This window comes from Callorhinchus milii, unplaced genomic scaffold (genome assembly GCF_018977255.1).
Source record: "Callorhinchus milii isolate IMCB2004 unplaced genomic scaffold, IMCB_Cmil_1.0 Scaffold1, whole genome shotgun sequence".
NCBI lineage: Eukaryota > Metazoa > Chordata > Chondrichthyes > Chimaeriformes > Callorhinchidae > Callorhinchus > Callorhinchus milii.
The window spans coordinates 1,140,156-1,162,816 of NW_024704742.1; the positions used below are offsets into that span (position 1 = coordinate 1,140,156).

Below are 22,661 nucleotides of genomic sequence, written 5' to 3' on the forward strand. Positions count from 1 at the left end.
GCTGAGCTGCCAACTCTCCTCCTCCTTCAAAACCAAGTGACGTGTAAGCTTGTGACTCATGCCTCCCCTCTATCTGGCCATCGTGTCAACACCGGCTCGCGTGGAGGAGGAAACAGAAACTGAAACTGTGGTAACCAGTTTCAAAGCTACTGCAGTATGTGATCAGGAAACAGAAACCACAACATGAATGAGACTGTCATTAACTCCACCTGCAGCTGATCCCTGAAACTAAAGAGCTGGGCCTGACTGTTACCTATGCACTTTCGGTACATAGAGCAAAGTGATAAAAGGGTGTCATGTACCTGACGGAATGTAAAATCGGGTTTATGAATCATTCAGACTTGTCATCCTTCCTAACAGTTCACTTTGTGACGGTTTTATTATGAAACACTATTAACCCTTGTGCTTGAAGCATCTCCTATCACGTCTCAAAGCGCTTCACAGGATTTATTGCGGAATGCTGTGACTGTATTTGTAGATGGATGCGGCGGCCAATCTGGGCACAGAAGTGTCCCACAAACAGCCACAAACAAATGGAGCGATTCACTAATTTTTTTCTGGAGGACTGTTGGCCAGGACATCGCGAGGAACTCCCTTCTCTTTCTAAATAGTGCCATGGGATCTTTAACGGCCACTTGAACCAGCACAGACGAGACCTCGGTTTAACATCTCTTCTGAAGGGCAGTACCTCTGACAATGCAACATACTCCCAGCGTTGGAGTGTCAGCCTTGACTGCAAGATTAAAGTCCAGGCTTGAGCCTACACCTTAAACAAAAACCGAGAGAGCTGGGAAAACTCAGGCAGCATCTATGGACGGTTGCCCCAGGTCTGACGAAGGGTCGTGGACCCGAAATGTTGACTCACTTTTCTTTCTCCGTAGATGCTGCCTGACCTGCTGAGGGTTCCCAGCTCTCTCTGTTTTTGTTTCAGATTTCCAGCATCTGCAGTATTTTGTGCTTTGAGTCTACACCTCTTTTGAATCAAGAGACAAATGCTGCCGAATGAGCCAGACCGACATTAAAGTGCAAATTTTATATCTGATTTACACGTTCATTAATTTGCATGATTACATAATTAGAAACAGTTTCATGCTGCAAGGGAGGGGGGTTAATTAACTCATCGTGTCAAAATCGTGTGAGATAGTTCAACAATAACAAATTGCATTTACACAGTAAACCTCACATAAGTGGTATCAGTTGGGACAATAAATTTAATACGACTTATGCAAAGTATGAGTTATGTGAAACTCTCATAAGTGGTATCATTTAAATAATAATCCTTGCGTTTGATATAGTGCCTTATTATGTCTTCGAGACATCTCACAGAATATATTGTAAAGTGGATTAACTCTGTATGATTTATGAAAAGTTATGTATAAGTCAGATTTTATATATACTGTACTGGCTGGTGATATTAAGGTAAGGTTTCTGTACCATGTTTAACCCATGCACAATAAAACTGTGGTCGCTCATTATTTCCGTATACAGTGCTGAACAATGCTATACCTCATGTGCAAAAAACATGTCCTGTACAATGAATGACACAACCAAATAGATTTCAAAACAGAACTGTTTTAATAGAATATAAACTGTTCGACGTCTCAAAGCGCTTCACAGAACATATTGTACAGTGAGTTGACTGTATACTTGTGGGCGAAACGCGCATTTTTTGGGGCGATCTGCATCGCCTGATGCCATGATGGCTGGTCAAAACCTCATCTTCCGTAGCTGTTGTGTGTTCTTACTGCGCGTATGGTCTTTCGGCATTGCAGGCAGTAAGTGGGCACGATGGGTCTGGACTTGGGTTCCCGGGAGTGTCTCACATAGAGCACTGCCTGTGCGGCTTCAAGGCTGACAACTGTGAAGGGTCCGTTCCACACTCCACAGGATCAGGTAACCTCTCGAAAAACACCATATCAAATCCAAGGATTTTAAATTTTTTTGCTGTAAACATTACCGCAATTTTTTTTTTTTTTACTTTTATTTTTATACAAAGAGGCAGGTGGCCATTATTTTTAATTTAATACATAATTATTACTTCATTGCAGGCATTCTTCATGTCTTTTTTTTAAGCAAACAAAGAAAATCAATATAAATCAGGTAAATATAAAGTTCAATTCTCCACCATCTCCCAGGATGCCAAATCAGCTTGAAATCACCAAGTGAAATGTTTGTCCCTCAATACGCCTCTTCATTGTCACTGCTAAATGGACAAATTTGGCATGAGCTCTGAAGCCCGACCTACTTGAGAAGAAATCACGGGAGCAGACCAGGCACGAATGCTTGTACTAAAACTCCACGAAAATTGGTATGTATTTTTTAAAAAATTATCTCAATCATTAATGCTTTCCCCAAATTCCATTATTTTCATATTATTTTGTCAATAAGGAATTGAATGGCAAATCAAGTTCAAGTCTTGGGCATTTCTCTGGTGAGTAGAGGAAGTGGTTTTGTGACTGCAGACATTAAGGTGGTATTGCATTGAACTCTTTGCCGAATTTGATTGCATGGAGAACCTTCTGTTTTAAAATTGACAGGCTGCTGTAGTTGGGAAGATCAAGAGTGTTGGTGCACGTGTAAGCACGGGGATAATGCAAATCCGGTTCATTACAAGTGGCACGAAGTATCCTAATCCTGAGAGCTCCAATTCCTTCCACTGGAATTCTGTCACTTCCCGTCAGAAAGGCTAAAGTTGGGAAAAGAGGAAACAGTAAAAGAAACATTAGCAATGAAGCCTTTTTTTAAAGATTATTTTCCACAATACCTAAATTGTTCCTGATTATTTTACGTGATACATTGTCAAATCAAACCCCAGGGGGTCTTACTCAAGCCACACTGGGATATTGGGTACAGTGTTGGTTGCTGTGGAAGAACAAGGACATGTAAGAAATAGCCTGATGCCATAATGGGGCTATACGGTTTCTATTCTGGAAGCAAGAAATAAATGGGCCTAGGGACCTTCTTTACCTGAACCTCTGTATCTGGGTATTTCTGTTACCATTCAACGTGGAGGAGATCAACAACGGAATTGTAAACCACGTCAACTTGCATTTGTATTGCATTTTTCATGCAGAAATTTGTCTCAAAGAGCTTCATAGAGAGTAGTGGGAGCCTTTGCAGGGTAGGCTCTCGTGGGTAAGATGAGAAGTGGAGACAAATCTCGCTGAAGAAAGTTTTCCTGGTGTTTTATTGTCAGTTTTGCTGACAGTAGCTTAGGCTGAGCTTCATTATTTGTACCTATGTATTCAGTGCATGCCACAGAATAAGCTTGGGAGGAGCGAAGCCAGGTACAGCTGAAAGTTGTCGCAACTGAGAATGGGCTCCTGAGAAGTCATTGGATAAACATAGGCTAAACAATTGTGAATTCCTGACAAACTTATACCAAACCATCCATTTATAATGCAGAAGGAATATTTACCAAGAAAGTTCTTCTTCTCCTCCTCTGGTAGCTGGTTAAAGACTGTCCAGAAATTTTTGATGGTCTGGTCATTGGGTTTATATTTGTTGTAGGTTGCTTTCTGTAAGCAAGTGCGGATGTAAAACATACATTGAAGGTGTCAAGACAACAGAACAAAAGCCAAAGTAACAATGCATTAAAGATTACTCATAGGTTACTCAGCCAGTGACAAATGTCGAGAGATCTTGGTGGCAAAATTGTCAGGACACATTGTCAGCAAAACTTATCGGCACTCCTCTAACGTAAAGGTATTCAGAACCACAAATCCAGACAAGAAATAACTGCGGTGGAGTGGAGGAAGGTTTGGAAATGGAAAGAAACGTAGAGTACCAAAAGCACATTTACGTTTATAGGTAAAGGAAACAAAGGAGGTGTGTGAGGCAATAAGCAAATAGCACAGGTTAATTTAGAACAGACATCAATCAATATTCCTTTACACATACATTTATTAACAGTTGGAATAATAGGTGATCAGAAATGGTGATAGAGGGCGGGATATTGAGACTCATTTAAGAAACCGCTTGATGCTGTCGTGACAGATGGATGAAAGGGTAAAATCAAATGGGTCAAAAGGTCACCTTCATCCGATTTACGGAAAGAAGTTCCACTGGAGTCTAGAGATTTACTCAATGCTGAATTTTTACAGAGTTTGGCAAAGTCTTAGACACAACTTTAATTCTGAAGCCCGTTTCCAGTAAGTTTATTTCAAGAACTACAGAAAACTTACTCCGAATTTACGTCAGAATTTAACAATTTGTCAATTTTTGGTTATTCTAAAATGCTACACAAATAAATGTGTTAATATAAGGAACAAAATTAATATTTTAAAAGCTGGACTTTCTCCCAAATACCACCTTATATATCACTGTACATTTCTCCTATGAGATGTCTCTTTCAAAGCCCCGTTTCTCTACTCGTTCTCATAACTCATGCCTCTAATACTGAACTAATAGTAAATGTGGAAGTCAACAGAACCAGTGTGACTTACCTCCTCCAGCATTTTCCACTCATACTCAGTGTTTCCATGGACAATGGCTCTAAGTTCAACCGGTTGGAATACATTTACAACATTCAGTGGAAAGCTGCTCCGAAATCCTGTTGCAAAAGCTGTGAAATGTTTCTGGACAGATGTGTTAAACACATAATCCACATAGGCATCGACAAACTGTTTTCTGTCCAAAACAAGACAAAAAGCAGATTTAGAAACTGCATAAATGACAACTGAAAACATCTGGGCGGGAGTGGATGGGGGTGGGAAGAATTTGCGGCATTGTATACGATAATTATCTCTGTACTTTATCATCGGGAAAATGGTTTCTCACAACAGCTCGTTCAAAGCAGTGACTTCCTTCTTGAAATTTACAGGGTTTTTGCATTATAATCATAATCCTTACATTTGGTCAGGAGTATGCTCGAAAGCACTTCACAGGATTTGCTGTAAAGTGCAGTGACTGTTTGTGTTAAAGGTCATTCTCTGGTCATTCTATCAGTGGAGTGAAGTCAGGCAAAATAAAATGAATGTTTTATTCAATATAAAAATATTACCTGTTATGCTTTTGAACAGGTGTCTCTTTGCCCTTAGGGATAAGTTCATGCAAAACTGGGGTTCCATCATTCATTTCCATCATTACCTGTAAAAACAAAACATAGGTGCTTTAGTTTTCAGGTTAGATTTCTACATATAGTAACTCCTTCCACATTCCTTGACTGCAGCTCCCTTTTCATATACAAATCAAAGATTTTCAGCCAAACAAGCCTTGGGACCTTGGGATGGAGTTCCAGAGGGTGGGGGCAGAGGGGCTGAAGCCCACCTGCCAATGGTGGGGCAGACGAGGTGGGGGACGTGAAGCAGGCCGGAGCTTACTGAGGTTGGTAGGGGGATAGGAGGTCGCAGAGATAGGGGGGGAGCAAGGCTTTGGGGAGTTTTAAAGGTGAGGACCAGGGTCTTGAACTGTATCCTCTGAGTGATGGGGAGCCAGTGGAGTCGGTTGTGGATGGGGGTCATAGGGTTGTGGATTGAATTAGGTCAAATATCAGGTCAAAGTCCCAAAATGGGGCTGGAACCAGCAATTGTCTGACACAGAGGCAAGAGAACTATCAATCCAGGTTGGTTTGGAGCTATTTTAGTATTATAAAAAAAAGTAATTTTTAATTTTTCCCCTTGTGACTATCCGCAATTATTAGCATATTCAGTTGATAATAATCTGAGGTAACAACAGGTGGTCAGTGATATGATACAAAATTGAACTTACCGTGAAATCCAGACAAAATACATCTTCTACATCATCATACTTATAGTCCAGGAGTTTCTGAAGAGAACTATAACGTTAAGAAAGAAAACAAAGTGAATACTTGTTAATAAAATTAGCAATATCTCAGAGATGTAAAAGCCATCAGTTTTGAATTTTTTTTTAAGTTGGTTTTCAAGATAAGCCGATACATTTCTGCTGTCAGAAATGTTAATTGAAACCATGTTAACTTAAATCAAGTTATTTTTGAAACTATATATTTCTGCTGAATTTTGTTTATGTTCTCAACCAACATTGTGTAGAACACACTTTTATTTCAGCTCACCAGTTACAAAATCAAACAGTCCAACTAAAAAATAACACCCTGTACTCAGTTCGTCCTGCTTGCTGCTTTTCTACCTCCTAATGCCCTTCCATTGGTCCTACTCAATTGGTCCTTATTTGCTTAATGAGTATCCAACATATTCGGTTGCAACCTTTAACACTGTGTTTAAAAGAGGAAACAATTTTCTTATTCTAATTTTTCAAAAGTGTTTTCAAAATGGAGTTACTTGCCCCAAAAAAGCGGGGATTAATGAATAATAATCCTAATATTTGGAATAACGCCCTTCACTTTGGCAGGACATCTCAAAGTGGTTCACAGGACGTACCATAAAATGGCAGGACTGTTTGCTTCTTGGACAAAGGCAGCAGCCAATTTGTGCCCAGTAGTGTCCCATAAACAGCCATGAAGTGAATGACCGATTTTATTAGGATTATTGTGAGGACACTGAGAGAAACTCCCTTCTTGTTTCGTACAGTGCCACGGGATCTTTAACATCCACCTGAACCGGCAGATGGAGCCTCGGTTTAATGTCTTCATCCAAAGTAAGGCAGCTCCAACTCTGCGGCACTCCCCCAGCACTGCATTGGAGCATCAATTTAGAATGATTCGATTGATGATCGCAATCATTTATCAGATAAAAGGAAACAACAGGGCTATTACACTGCTGGAAAGGAGTACAGTTGTAACGGGTCGTTAATTATACTTAATTACTCTTATGCATTTGACCATAGCTAATCCACGTGCCATGAGTCCAACCAAGGTTTACAGACCCCTAGAAGTCTTCCACTCACCTCCCTACAACTGGGAATAACTCCTTCAGATCGTCCAGTGTTGGCTGCACTTGGAGCAGCTTCTTATACAGGGCCAACGGGAAGCGAAAATTTGCTAGGAAATGTTTCTGTAGAGCGAGTCCGACGAGAATTCCCACGAGGCGAAACACGTCATCAAATTCCGGCTCCTGTTTAAAAACCGAGCGCGGTAAATTTGCTTGCATTTGATATAGCTCGCTATCATTGTTGAGACGTCTCAAAGCGCTTTGCAGAATATACTGTAAAGTGAGGCGACCATGTGCATTTGGTGGGCAAACAGCCCTGAGTGAGTAGTATTTGAGAAATCGTTGGCCAGCAATATTCAGATAGTTTTGTGAGATCTTCCTCTATGAGGTGCATTTTGAAGAGTATTTGGGTTCATGTTATATTTGCACAGCGGTATAATAATAATAATAATAATAATAATCCTTGCATTCGATATCTACATTACTTGAATATCTAAAAGGTTTGAAACCACCTTATAATTCAGCCGTACCTGATTAGGGAACCAAAGCAGCCCAGAATTAGGATTCCGCGTAAATATCCCTTTGCTCTCATAGAGCGCTCGTGTGAAGAGAGAGAAGAATTCTTGTGACACCCCATGCCCATAACAACTTTCATCTGTAAATTGCACCTGAAATTATAATATAGGAAACAATGAAAAGGAATACAAGGATCAAAACCCATCTTCTTCAATGCATCTTTCCTGAAAGCTGACACTCTCATTCCCAAGGGAGAAAATGTTCCACTTCTACAGGCACAAGTGGAGTGAATGTGTATTTTGTAGACGGACAATGACTTCTAATTTGCACACCATACTGTCCCATTGAGAGCCAATTTTATCTCAGGAATTGTTAGCTAGAATATCTGGAGAAAATCTCTTCTCTTTCAAATAGTGTCGTGTTAACTTTCACCTGAACAGGCAGATGGGATCTCACTTCATGTCTCATACAAAGCATTGCACCTCTAACAACGGAGTGTTCCTGCAGCACAGTACTAGAACGTCAGCCTACGCTGTGAGCTCAAAGTCCCAACATGGTGCTTGAAGCCATAACCTTCTGGCGTCGGGGAGGGCGCATTCAGGTTTCTCGCTGTATCCGTTCCGGCTATTTCTTACGGAATTATGGCGTTTGTATTTGCAGACAATGTTGTGCTGCTCGCAGACTTTTGGGGGGATCTTACGCACTGCATGTGAACACCGGGACATTTAAAGGGACATCAAGTCGGGGGCCAAGTGTGGATTCGAGGCTCTGCGCGGTATAAGAGAGGACATCAGCTGTACTGATTAAAGATACCAGGGGCATCATTCCTAATTTTTGATTCTTAAACAGTATTCTGGGGTTGTGGTGGATACCACGTTTTGCTTGGACACTGGTCCTACAGGACTGCGCTGAGAAGAGGGGAAGGGAACACTGGTCAAGCTCATCTCTCTTCAAGGACAGCAAGATCCCAACACAGGTTAAGGTTTGCGGCATATCATACTTGTGTGTAAACAATTCTCCTCTATGGTTCTGAGCTCTGGGACTTGCAGTGAAGAGGCTGGGACCCCCTAAGCGGAGGGAGCGGAAAGATCAATGCGGGGTTAACAGCTCACGGAGGTCGGGAAGCACAGGCTGACAGAGCTAAGGCTTGAGGACACCAGAGTGTGCGTTGGGGGTACCGCTGGAGTCTAACCAACTATAACCACATATCTTGCCTTTAAATGCACCGGTTGGCCTGCTTTCCTGCTGCTTGTTGACCATCCTACCCATTAAAGCTTTGGCTTGTAGGGTTAACGGAAGCTGAGTGGGAAAAATACCTGCCCCCAGTGACCATATCAGAATAAATGACACCTGAAAATCATTCATGCGCTGATTGATGCTATTTGACGATCAGGACTGAAAACTAATTTAGTCTACTTTTCATCTGCACGAGTAGAGAAGAGTTTTGTACCCAGAATCCAGACCGAAAATGAGACACATTGGAGAATCTTAGACATTCCAGAGTGCTCTGAAGAACCCGATTCCTTGCAACCTGTAATACTGGTATCATGTTCTGATGCTGCAAAGCTTCCTGAAATGAATCAGAATGATTTTTTTTTACACACATGGAAACTATATTTTTTTTTGGGGGGGGGGGTCGGGCGGGTGTCCGACACGTGCGGAATCCCACCTCACCCACGCTTAAGAGTATCCAAACCAAACTGAGATTTCCATGCATCGCACCCACACATGGAAACACCAGGGATAGATGGTTGGAACCGAGTGCGCACTCTCTCCCTGGAGGGGACGCCTTCTGCTTAACCTAATCCTTCAGTGGCTTAGTGCAGCAATCTGAAAATGTACACAACCATCTCGCCAGCAGCGTTCATACAGATTATCAGGCAGTCCAATGGCATGATCAAAACCCCTATATGTACTGCACACTGATGCATTGTATGGCAATTATTATATAAGCGCTATTATGATTTAAGCTCTCTGGGACACTAGTCTGCGTGAGAAGCGCTATATAAATGCAAGTTGTTGCTATATACTGTTTGAAGTTGAGACGCTGAACTACATACCGCTTGGAATACTGCGTTTTCCGTTTGCAACAGAAAAACCTTTGCGTCCAAATCAAAGATGCAAGGATAACGCATTAATGCAGTTGCCATCTGTGAAGGAAGAAATTGCATAAATGCATATCGTTTTCATTACACGTGAGGTACACTTCTCTTTCAAATGTGATTCCCATTTTCTTCATGTGCCAATCTGTCCAGAATTTTATGTTTCTAGCACGCTCATTCCCATACGATTCAGCTACCGAGATAAAATAAACCGAGCCACCTGCAGGAGAACATTACCTGATATAATTGAGTGTTGTATTGACAATATTGTAATATTCTTTCGAGAACATTCATCTGTGGCTGTGAAGAAAATGATACCGCGTTAGTAAACGCCGAGTTTAAAGCTGCCTATTTTGTCCCCTACATGGGTACAAATTGAACCCCTTCTCCGGCAGGAGTCTCACAGTCGGCTCCTGTGAAGGATTCCATCCGGATTCCCAATCAAGAACCGAGCAAGCTTAGACACACAGAGCAAACAGGAGCTCAGAAATCAGTCACGGCACGATCTGAACTCATGAGCTGCTAGTCACCATGTTAATCATTGAGCAGACACGAGCTCAGGGTTTAAACCTTTGACACAAATGATTTATTTATTTATTTATTTATTTGCTTATTTGCTTGATTGTTTGTTTGTTTGTTTATGTGTTGAGTTTAGTTATTTATCTATAGATTCTTTGAATAAACACTAGGGGGTGTGAGGTCTCATGTTGTCAGCCTTATCGCTTGCCTTAAAACGTAATTTCGGACGGTGCAAAATTTAAAACAAATTCTTCGATTGAATCTAGCTTTCACACCAGTTTTTAGCAGGGTTTGAAAAGAGCTGGCTTCAAAATTAGACCTGACAATTTTCCAAACGTTTACATAATTTTAGGTTTTAAGGCAATGGTCCAAAGAGTAATTATCAGAAATGCTGGGTCTCAAATCATACTTTATTTTCTGCACTATATATATATATATGATTAGGTGTATATACTCAAAGTGCCAGAGCTGAAATTACATTCATTGGTGCTAGCAATGTATATTTAAATGCTAACATTGTTTTATATGAATATCGTAAGTAGAGTTCATCATTAAGCTCTTACCATTACATTCTGTTTAATGATTTGCACTAGAGGAATGTGAAAATCATTCTCGGGAATCATGTGATCGCGACTGCCATTTACCTGCAGGTAAATTATTTAATAAATGTTAATATAATAATCATTGCATTTCATATAGCACTTATACCGTTGAAACGTCTCAAAAAGTGCTTCGCAGATATTCCTGTCAAGTGTAGCGACTGTGCGTTTGTGGGCAGACGTGGCAGCCAGTTCGCACACAGCAATATCTGTATCAATGTACAAGCGCCTCGTCTTGTGATCATACGTCTGCCCCTCACACCGTCCACTTAATTGATCCAGATCCCTCTGAATCACCTCAGTCTTTGCTACCTCCGTCACCTCATCAACATAGGGTGGTGTCATCAACAGGTGGGCGTTATCAATGATGGTCTCCTTCAAATTGTTTGTGAGCACTGCTGACCCCTGGTCTCCAAACAGAACGTGTGTCATTTACGGAAGAAGGTGCTTGAGGGAGGTCAGATGAGATCAGGCAGAATTTACAGCGGTTTTGTTTTTGTCTTGTACTCAGTGAGCAATCTGGGGGTTGAGCACCCCTTCAACTTCTGGAGTAACGGTTTCATCCTCAGCCTGATTCACAAGCCCACAGAGTCAGCTCGGAGGAAGAAGGCCCTTCAGCGCATGTGATCTCGTCTGTCCACAACACCTACCCTTCCAGCCCCCGCATCTAGCTGTCAGGTTAGCCACCCTAATGGTCTGGCGAGCCAGAATTTTCGACCCAAGTGTAATTTCGAAAACGCTGCTAAATATCGTCACCAGGGGTGTAATTGCTTGAATCCCGTGTGTGGAAGGTCGTGACTAAGCTATTTTCCGCGGCAAGTTTCAAACAATCTGAGTCAAAGTCAATTTCCCTGACCTCTGTGAAGGCCGGCAAGGATGGTAAGGTTGTTAGGAGAGTTGGGCTGGCGGCGTCTACATGTGGTCCATGGAAATACTTGATCCGCGGAATATATTTCATTTTTTTTTGTTTTTTTTCTGGCCCAGGTTCAGAGTCCAGTAAGCAGGGTGGGGGGTTACTGTACTTAAATTTTCACTTACCTTGTAAAGTGCTTGTAAAATGGTTAAGCAATCGAACAGATCAGCATTCCCCACTGGAAGGTTCACCTCAACCAAGTGTTTTGATGAGCTCCTATATAGCTCCACGAGCTTTCTGAAGTAATGCACAGACAGTGTGCGCCACAAGGATTCTAGTAAAGAGATTACACGGAACGTTTGATGGAAAATAAAACATAACCAATCCCTACTGGTTACCACAATGACCCGAACTCCACCGACCCAAATGGTAAGGAGCAAAGTTTACATACAAACGTAGAAATCTACAGCACAGAGTCCCTACCTGCTCAGAGATCAATTGAATCCCACCACCCCGCCTTATCCCCATACTCCTTCAAGCCCCCCTCTTTCATATGTCTGTCTACTTCCCTCTCAAAAGCAACAATGGCCACCACCCTACACGGTATTGACTATTCTGCTTTTTAGTTCAGGCTTTTTTCTCTCCCACACATTGACTTTTGGTGATGAACAAACGTCAGAAGAACTCATCCTAGAAAAGAAGCTAAAGTCGAACTTTAACTCAGCTTTCGGAAATATGGCAACTATCTTGAATTAAAATATATACAATCTGTATATATAATCCTTAATTGCACCTTGTCACTTTGCCTGGACGTTTCAAAGTGCTTCGCAAGATTTAAGGTAAAGTGCAGAGACTGTAAGGAACATAACACAATATACAGTCGATTCACTTTACACTATATTCCATAAACCTGAAGAAAACATACCAAGTATTTCAAATGAGTCTTTCTTAAGCAGCAGTATTGATCGGCTCAGAAGTCCCAGGAGTTTCGCGATTTTGTATGGGCTCTCTTCCAATACACTCACGAGTTCTGGCAGAATAAGGTACACTCGGAGAGCTTCCACTCCAGCAAGAGAGTCGGGTAGAGAAGGGATCAAGCAATTCTCTACTGTATTAATTGCCTGAAAAATAGAGAAAGTCATTCCCGTGAGAGCCCATCCCTTAAATAGTATTAGCCTGGCTCAGTTGATGGCACCCCCGCTCTGAGTAAGAAAATTGTGGGTTCAAATCTCACACTGGTACTTGGAACTCATACAGTCTAAACTGACACTCCAGTGCAGTGCTGTCCTTCAGATGAGACGTTAAACCAAGGCTCCATCTATCTGTTGGACATTTCTGTGCGCAAATTGGCTGTTGTGTTTGCCCACAAAGCATACACAGTGACGGTACTTTACAGTATCTGCTATGAAGTGCTTTGCAATGACCTTCTGACATGAAAGACTCTATATCAAAGGGTTATTAGTCTTAGGACCCCAGAGTGTGCACTGGGGTACTGCTAAAGCCGAATAGTTTGCCATTGAGTGCACTGCCTTGCAAGCCTCCTTCTGCTTGTCCAGATAAGAACACGCGGTTCATTCGGGCTTGGGCTAGCAGGGTTCACAGGAGCTGAGTAGGTCAAATCCCTGCCCCAAGTGACTGGTCTGCCCTGCCACGTCCCACTGATGAGCCAGTCATCAGCAGTGCCCTGGAATATTGCAGACCTGCCTGGCTTCAGGGACCGGATTACTGTATAAATGTATAAAGGCCAATTAATCAACACAGACGTGATAATGACTGGCCCAGTCATGTAAACAGCAGAATCTAAAAATAAATGCATTCAGTGCTTATAAAGGTGTGAATTATAATAGCCTTTGAGACGTGAGAGGTAAAGAGTACAACTGGACTAACTTTACCTGCTTCAAGATTGCAGGGTTTTCTGCCAGTTTCTTGAAATTCGAACGTACAGCGGACATGTCCAGTCCTGACTCCTCTCTCCCGGTTTTGAAGTGTTTATCTTTGCTGTTCCCCCCAAAAAATTGGTTAGTTAGTGTACTGAGTAGGCAATATTAACAAATAAAAACAATCCTTACTTTGGTATAATAATAATTATAACAATAATCCTTAAATTTGATATAGCGACTTATCACGTCATTGAGACGTCTCAAAGCGGTTCACAGGATGTACTTTAAAGTGGATTCACGGTGTATTTTACGGGTGAAACGCCGGCCAGTTGGCGCACAGCAATGTCCCACAAACAGCCAATGGAGTGAATGTGACCAATCTTATTTGGGGGATTTGTTGGTCAGGACGCTGGCAGAAAGCCCCGTCTTTCAAATAGTGCCATGGAATCTTTACGACCACCTGAACAGGCAGACGGGACCTCGGGTTTGAACATTGCGTATCAAGGACAGCACCTCTGACAATACAAGAAATTCCCAGCCCTGAATTGGCGTGTCAGCTGAGACTATGTGATTCCAAGTCCCGACGTGGGACTTGAACCCACAACCTTCTGACTTGGAGGCAAGAATGCTACCACTGCGCCCTGAGGACGTATAGCCACCCCTCGTGTCAGAACGATATCTCAAAACCCTTCGCAGGATTTACCGTGTAGTGACTGTGCATTCTGTAGGTGAGCAATGTGATCACGTACTGAACCATTATTGAACCTACTTCAAGGGCTGACTATGGGTCAGTACGGAAAAGTGCCAATGTTGCTTTGAAATCGGAAACTCTGGGTTTCCACTGCGTTACGTCTCTCAGTTATGTGTCTATGAGAAGGGCAGAACATCTCCCTCGATGGGGCCTGAAGAAAGGAGGGGAAGTGGCAGGAGGGGACTGAATACTAATTTATCACATGGGGAGCTGCTTGTGGTCACTCTAGCAGCAGGACTGGAGGAATCCTGCCCAGTAATTTAGTCACATGAAAAAGCAAGCTTGGAATTGGATGGCGGAAGTGTTGGCCCCAATTCCACATTAAATCAGGCAACCTTGCTTATCACAACAGCGCGCAGATTACAGCCACCGCCTTCTGCTTGAACACAGACTTGGGAGAATTTTGTCATGCTCGCATGGTATTCAACCTACCTCGAATCCAAAAAGCTTCCGTTCAGAGATTGAGCAGATGAAAACAAGTGTTGAATTACCCTGTGAATGTAACGCGGAGAGACACAAAATTCAAAATGCTGTAAATGGAATGCAATTCAATGTTTTTTAAGGCTCCTTCAACAAAACAAAACCTTTTGTGTAAAAAAATAAACACCCTGATTTTGTTCACAGACGTCGTGCAAATTTTTAGTCGCTGTTCAAATTTTTCTCCACAAAAGCCACCTAATTAACACTCCTACTCTCCACCTCGCTCCCCATAGCCTTTAACATTCCTCTTCTTCAAGAGGTTAAATAAAATGTTAGAACTGCCTGATGGTTCAGTTTCTAAACGCACTGCTTACTGTTAAAGCCACTACTTTACTTACGTAAAACTACACCATACAGACAGACCCAGAAGGTCTTGAGTTCAATCCCGGGTCTGTGCTGATCTCAGTTGGAGAGCAGCTGCAGAAAGCTGCATTGGAACAAAGTATTCCTGGTCTGGAAGGCGAAATCAGTCAGCGACCCACTTTTGATCATTATTTATTATCCCATTGCTGGAAAGTCCACTGGTGTGGATATTGGGTGAGTAATAGTTGTGTTGCTCTCGCCAGCCACCAAGCATCTCTGACACTCACTGTCTAGACTCACACATGAAGAACGACTGCTTTGGATGAGGTACTTGAGGGTTACCAGAGTCAATTCCTTCAGCACAGATGGCGTGCGTGAGGGAAATTGGAGTGTGTATTTCAAACAAAAGCATCCTCAAATAAAAGTTAACGGTAACCTGACGCTGTTAGGTGAGACACTTACTTATTTTTCTTCAGTCTCTTATAATCCGTTTGCAATTGTTCTGAAAGGAAATGATCTACTGTTGCAATTTTCTTCAAATTAGTAACTGAGGCTTCAGTTGCAAGGTTGACTGGTTTCTGAACAAATAATACAAACAATAAGACGGCACATAAACGGACACTGATAGAAGATACATTGCAACCCATTATCATAATAATAATCCTTGCGTTTGATACAGCTCCTTATCATGTCTTCGAGACATCTCAAAGCGATTCACAGAATACACTGCAAAGTGAACTGACTGTACATGTTGTGGGCGAAACGTGGCAGCCAATTGCGCACAGCAGCGTCCCACAAACCGAAGGACACAGCTAGATGATGAAGGGCAGAGCTAGAGGATGAACAACATTCATTCTTAAGATGCCAATGGGTTGAGCAAAACACCAAAACACGATGGTTGCTGTTGCACTTCAACGCAGTTACGTCTTTCAGAATACGTGTGAATGGTACAAGGCCCAGACAGTACGGAAAGGAAGCATTTGGCAAACAAAAACTAAAACCAAAGCTACAACGTGCCTGGTTATGAATGCAACACGTGAGCGATTTGTTCTCTTGAGTATCGTGTACGTATTCTGTTATGCTTTGCAAAACATGCTAACGTAATATAAAAATGCTGGCTGTCCATAGGGGTGGAGCAAATGACTCCCCCGTGCCATTACTCCTGATTGAAGCAGGCCACAACAATCTAGACATCTTCAGTACAGATAATATCACCTATTTAAATACGTACTGATTTCTGTACCTCTTTCTCAAAGCAATCCACAAAGGATTGGTTCTCTCCTGCAAATATTCTTCTGATGGTTGGCTGAATTTCACAGTCTGTGAAAGCAAATTCCCACGAATAGGTTACATGAGTAATATGGAGAAAAATTCTCAATGTCTCTTTTTTTTAAAAAAAAGCCATTGTTTTTATTTCAATTTTAACCCGTTTTAAAAAAAAAAGTTTAACTTGGAGCAAAATTACGTTTCCTTACAGTAGCCAACGATTAGTTTTACCACAAGGATAACAGCTGAAGAAACGATGAATTCAGGTGAACACTAAGCATCACTCTTTTTTGTAATATTTCCCGTAAATCACAACTGCATCAAATAACTGCTTACCGCTTGCAGGTCCTGTGTCAGACGTGTGTGATGCTAACTTAACAGGAAGAGGCACGAGCTGGTCACCGGTGTGTCCACTTCCCAGCTGCCCTTTCTTTCCTTGACCAAAAGCATAGACCTTGTCAGATGATGGAACGAGCACAAGCGTGTGATAACTGTGAAAAACACATCCACATTTAGATTAAACGTAGAAAAATTATAATCTGTGCATTTGGTGTAGCGTCTTTCACGTCAGGAGGAGTTACCAAAGTGCTTGATAGGTTATTACTGTACAATGGAGTGACTGTGTTCTGCGGGCGAACGTAAAGATTAGCCCAGGTTTGTGCTGTTGCTTTGCCCCAACGAACAGCTTTTAGCACTGCACTAATCAATTTATCAGCTGTTATTGTCTCAGAGGGGTTAAAATTAGATACTGCATATGTAAACTGGAGATCACTGCTCTAACAGCAGCTATTTGCTTTCGAGATGTTTCTCAGTCGAGTAAAAAAACAAAGCAATTAGCAGATTAAAAATAAAATCACTCAACTGAAAATAACCTAAACTGCTGTAGAGAATATATTTTATTCTTGCAAATTTCTCCCTGTCCTGAAGGTGTGTTGCTGTGTGTAAAAAAAAATAATTCCAGCCCAAACAAGCAGGGAATATGAATTATTAGAAGATTTACTCAAGTGGCACTGGAGTTAATATGCAACGCAATTCTAAATCATGAGGGATGTTGGACAATGGAAAAGGCCATGTGTAAAATATTATTCTCTGAAGAGTTACAAGAAATGAGACATGGTTCTGATTTAATCTGCAGTGAACAACACATACTCTTCTGGTACATTGATTGCCTATGTTGCTACCTTACCTCCCGCAAGCTATCTGAGAGACTTTGGCTGCAAATAACTCAGCGACCAGGCGAGGTTTGATCTCATCCCTTCTCTTGTTGTGTCCAAGTTGCCCAAAGCTCCCGGCTCCAAAGGTAAAAACCGATCCATCCTGGAAGAGTGACATATGTGTCTTATTTCTTATCAATGCCAAACTGTAATACAAGATGGCTAAGAGAACTGAGCCGTTCTTTCCCTCACATCTGAATAATTGTTGACTATCCTTTTCGCTACCATTAAATGTATACATTCCCAAACATAACAGTCTAATCCACAAGAAACATCAGTGTAAATCATCAACATCAAATAAATCGAATTTCTAGAACAATAATAGCAATCCTTGCATTTGATATAGCGCCTACAATGTCTCAATATGTTTGACAATAATGACTCTTAAGTGTAGTGACTAATTATAGGCAATCACGGCAGCCGGTTTGCATTAAGCAATGTCCTGCAAGCAGCAATGAAGTGAATGATCCATTTATCTGGAGAATTCTCAGGGAAACACCTTGAGAAATTTGCTGAGTGTCCTGTTCAACAATCCCCCGGTAAAATTGATCCTTCACTTCATGGTAGCTTGTGGGATTTTGCCATGCACAAGTTGACCGCTGCTTTCTCCAACTGAGCCAGACTGACAGCTAAGATGTACCAATAAGATAAAGATCTAAACAAATGAATGTCTTAAAAACTAAATTCAGTACAAACCTTTGTCAGAACGGCAGTGTGCTCCTCTCCACAGGAGATGTGGATTGTCTTTTTACCTTCTAATGGCTTTACGTATGTAGGCTTGTGTCTGTCTGTGAGAAGAAACAATTAACAGGTTAATTCAGTATTCCATCATTTCCAATAGCAAGACTGCTTTCAAAATTCAATACAGAGAATATAGCTTAAAGAAGGTATCCAGTCAGTTCATGTACAAAGATGCCAGGGCAAAGCTTTTAGAATATTTCAGATAATGAGACGAACGGCCCTCATATACTGTATAACGTCAATAATCTTAATAATGATCCTTGCATTTGATACAGCGCCTTATCACATCATTGAGACGTCTCAAAGCGCTTCACAGAATATACCGTGAAGTGGTTTGACTGTGTGTATTGATGACACCTGGATGCATGAAACCGACTTTCAAAAAAGACCACTTAAGATTTGGGGACTGAGTGGGTTCAGGACGCTGACCTTTGTCAACCTGAGGTTTTGAAGCTCAAAAACATCAGCAACGAGCGATCGCCCCACTTCCTGGATTGTGTTTGAAAAAATGGCAATAGAAAGAAAAAGTCACAATTATTTTTGGGATGTTCTTACCCTCTGTGTCACCGAGCCCCAGCTGTCCACGGTCATTCCTTCCCCAGCCAAACACAGCCCCCGAGACAGAGAGCGCAAAGCTGTGTGCTCCTCCTGCCGCGATTTGAGCTATTGGGATCCCAGCCATAGACTTCAAACACTGGGGGCTGGTGTGAGAGGCATCTTTTGTACCAAGACCCAACTGGCCATGAGCGTTCTGCCCCCAAGCGATAAGTTGACCGTCTGGTAACAGATAAAAACGAGACACGTTTCTCTTTTCTAAGCAGTGCGCGTTCTACATTTCACATCATTTCCTCTAATTCTTTGGAAACAACAAAACAAAGTTTCTGTAACTTTTCCAAATAATTCTAGAACTGCGGCAATCTTGTTTTTTACACACACCCTCTTGTCCAGAGTGGAATGTCTAGGCCGCAAGTGTAATAATAATAATCCTTGCGTTTGATATAATAATAATAATAATCCTTGCATTTGATACAGCGCCTTATCTCATCTTCGAGACGTCTCAAAGCGCATCACAGAATATACCGTAAAGTGAATTGATTGTATATTTTGTGGGCGAATCAGTGACTGTACGTGGTTTGTGGGTGAAAAGCGGGAGTCAATTTGCGCACGGCAATGACCCACAAACAGCCATGAAGTGAATGACCAATTTTGTTTGGGGGTTTCTTGGTCAGGACACCGGGAGAAACTTCCTAACTTGGCTTCTTTTATACCTAATTAATTGCAGCTGCTATGAACTTACATCATTTAATATGACATGACAATAATAATCATCAATTAGCATGTGGAGAGGTCCACTCCCGGACTGGTTTGTATTTAATTCTTCATTTTAATTTAACATCTAATTAAGTTTCTGAAAGCAGATTTTAGATTTGCTTGTTTACCTTTGCACAAAGCCAGTGAATGATCCTTTCCGCAGGCCACTTGAATAACACGTGTTTGACACAAAGTCTTCAGTAACCTACACATGAATAAAAAAAAGTAAGGTTTTTAAGCATAAAATCTGAAGAAGTTTGGAATAAAAAAATCCAGAGCTGTCCTGAACTCATAGAATGGTGTGAATCTCTCTCTACCCTCTTTCAAGTCCCGCCTGAAAACTTTCCTGTTCGACCGTGCTCACGGCCACCTCCCCAATCCCCACCGGCTCTGAGTGCTCTGAGACGCTGCCCTGCATGGAGGGCGCTATATAACTGCAAGTTGTTGTTGTTGTTGTTGAATCAGACTTGATGGACTGAATGGCCTCTCCTGTGTTCTTAGAAATTCTCATGTATTGATATCTGTTTATTGTACTCTTTCAGTTCCAATTCATGATCTGCGGCGATGCGCAAACCCCCAGAGACTCCTTTCCTTTCTGCCAATATTATGGAGTAGAAGATTGGGGGTTCAAGCCTCATTTTAGGATGAGATTGACACTCCATTGCAGTGCTGGGCGTAGCTGTATTGTCGGGAGAAGTGACCTCCTAATGAAATGTTAACCAAGGTCCAGTCTTCCTGTTCTGGTAGACACTAAACATCAAGTGGTACTTTTCAAAAGGACAAGTTTTTTTCCCGATCTCCTGGCCAACGAACCTCCAGATAAATTGATGGTGGCTGTTTGTGGGGATATTGCATGTATGCAAATTGGCTGCTGCATTTGTCTACAATTAGTGACTACACTTTCCAGTAAATCCTGCAAAGCAGTTTGAGATGTTTTAATATCATAATAATAATAATAATAACAATAATGCATTAATATAGTACCTTAGCACGTCGTCGAGACATCTTGAAGTGCATATACTGCAAAATCGTGTGACTGGGTATATTTTATCCTAGAACACAGCAGCCAATTTGCACACAGCAAGTCATTTTATCATGTAATATTCCAAGGGATTATTAAAACTCTTACTCTGGCTTTGTCAGGCGCAATTCTTTTGAAGTCACTCCTCGATTCTCTTTAAGTGTCCAAGAAAAGATATTTCCTCCTTCAGTGATAAACACGACACGGGATGCTTCGCTGTCCACAAAGTGAATCCTCTCCTTCTTGAATTCATTAATGTACCCTACACGTAAAGAAAATAATTAAAGCATTGGTATACAAGAATGAATAGAGTCTAAGCAACCTACATCCGCAGAGATAACGCGCTCTTACTAAGGTTAATGTACTTGGCATTGTTTTATAGAATGCTGTTACCAAGTTGGGAAAGGTAAACAAGTAGACTCGATTTCTGGAATAATTACAGGGATCAATTCACTCTCAGCTGAATTTTTCATTCTCCTTCCCCTCTCTCCAACCCTCCCTGATACAGTAAATCTGGCCAGACCTGACTTCAGCAGATTTTAATATCAGAATTCACAAATGGCCTAGTGGGCAAAGGAACCATTCAATCCAGCAGTGGACTGGGAAGGCACAGAACCAGAGTCTGTGCTGAGTTGGCTGATCTCCGGTGAGACAGACTTTGAGGAGCTGCAATTGCCCTCAACAGCCAAAGGGTTACGCAGGAGCCACTAACGCACACTATCGGTTACACATGAGTTAACAATATACGGTAACACAGAAATTCACAATGTACACTAACAGTAACACAGGAGTTAACAATACACTAACAGTAACACAGCGGTTAACAATACACTAACAGCAACACTGGCGTTAACAATGTACACTAACATCGGGGCTAACCATGCAAATTTGTTTTTGAACCAAGCCTTGATCATTCTGCTTGCTATCTGCTATTTTGTATGTATTGAGGGCTGGACTCAGTAATTGAGCGAGCTGTGCTGTTCAGTATCTATCGCTGTGAAACCAAACAACAGTTGTAAGAGCGCCTTTCATGTCGAGAGGACGTCCCAAGGTGCTGGGCAATCAATGTTTTGGACCCGAGCTAGGGGTCGGGATCGGGGAGGGTGGAGGGCAGGGGGGGAAGGAGGGTGACCGAAGCGGGTCTTGAAGGAGGCTAGGGAGGGAGCGAGGCAGAGGGACTGCGGGATGGAGTTCCAGAGGATGGGGGCAGAGTGGCTGAAGGCCTGCCCGTCAGTGGTGGGACGGGCGAGGCGGGGGATGTGAAGCAGACCGGAGCCGGCTGAGCGGAGGAGCGGGCGGGTTGGTAAGGGATTAGGAGGTCAGAGAGGTAGGGGGGAGCAAGGCCATGGACGGCTTTGAAGGTGAGGACCAGGATCTTGAACTGTATCCTCTGTGTGATGGGAAGCCGGTGGAGTCGGGCGAGGGTGGGGGTGATAGGGTCGCGGGGTCTGGTGCGGGAGAAAGCAATGTAAAAAAAAGAGAGGAAGTAGTGAAATCAAAGTGAACTTTATCCCTATTTAAACGGGTAGTACAGTATTGTCGGAGCAAGAGCCCAATGTCAAGTACAGGATTAGTCAAATTAAAAATATCCAGAGTTCAAATCCATGTAATATGTTTCTTTTAATTCACTTTTCTGTCTACACAATGTAGCGGGAAATATCAAGAGATTTCCCAGACAACTATAATTTAGACATTTAACTTATTGACTGTCCAGAAATAAGTTATTAAACATACCTGTACGATTTGGTTATTTTTTTATTCATATACTATTGATAAATATACTAAGAGAAAGCTACCAACAAATTCCTGAGGGAAATCAGCCTTTTCTATTCACGTCCCAAAACTATTCGTAATAAATATTTGTAAAAGAGATGTGCAGATGCCTCTGCAAGACTTAGATATTTTATTCACTGTCTGTAGATCAATAAATCAATCAATCAATAAATCAATAAATAAATCAAAGAACAAAATGTTTGACCACCAAGACATGAAGTCGAAGTTTCTTACCGTCCCCTGACTTGCAGGTCTGGATGTCATTTACTTACCAAGTTTCCTCTGCTTCTGGCCGCTCATTGTATAGAGAACCTTCCTATCCACGAACACGAACACAGTGATTCCGTCTCCGCAGCAAATGTGCCGAACCCTCCCGTGTTTGAGAAGCCTATCGCTGTGAGTGGCTTCTGAACTCACCCCGTACTGCCCAGGGGTTAGACCCAGCTGTTTGCAGCCCACCTGCCCCCAGCACAACATGCTGCCCTCTCCCTCTGTCTGCCTGGGTCCCTCTCCCTCCCTCTCTCTG

General features: G+C 42.1%; 1 protein-coding gene across 2 annotated transcripts; it reads right to left on the reverse strand.

Annotated features, from left to right (window-relative positions):
- Nucleotides 1-1,556: 1,556 nt before the first annotated feature.
- LOC103184503 (probable E3 ubiquitin-protein ligase HERC3) lies at nt 1,557-22,661 on the reverse strand. 2 transcript variants are annotated; one of them, XM_007902535.2, is made up of 24 exons: nt 22,408-22,661; nt 20,471-20,624; nt 19,470-19,546; nt 18,586-18,807; nt 17,986-18,077; nt 17,262-17,392; nt 16,412-16,566; nt 16,053-16,129; nt 15,272-15,387; nt 14,459-14,518; nt 13,288-13,393; nt 12,321-12,516; nt 11,581-11,729; nt 10,507-10,587; nt 9,662-9,724; nt 9,383-9,472; nt 8,773-8,892; nt 7,337-7,474; nt 6,823-6,989; nt 5,710-5,776; nt 5,003-5,088; nt 4,446-4,629; nt 3,419-3,518; nt 1,557-2,686 (listed from the first exon to the last, which is right to left on the reverse strand). In XM_007902535.2, the coding sequence occupies exons 1-24, from the start codon at nt 22,610-22,612 to the stop codon at nt 2,466-2,468; spliced, it is 3,057 nt and encodes a 1,018-aa protein (XP_007900726.2). In that variant the 5' UTR covers nt 22,613-22,661; the 3' UTR covers nt 1,557-2,465. The 2 variants fall into 2 exon arrangements, with proteins under 2 accessions (XP_007900726.2, XP_042192342.1); XM_042336408.1 differs by having other exon boundaries at nt 16,041-16,129.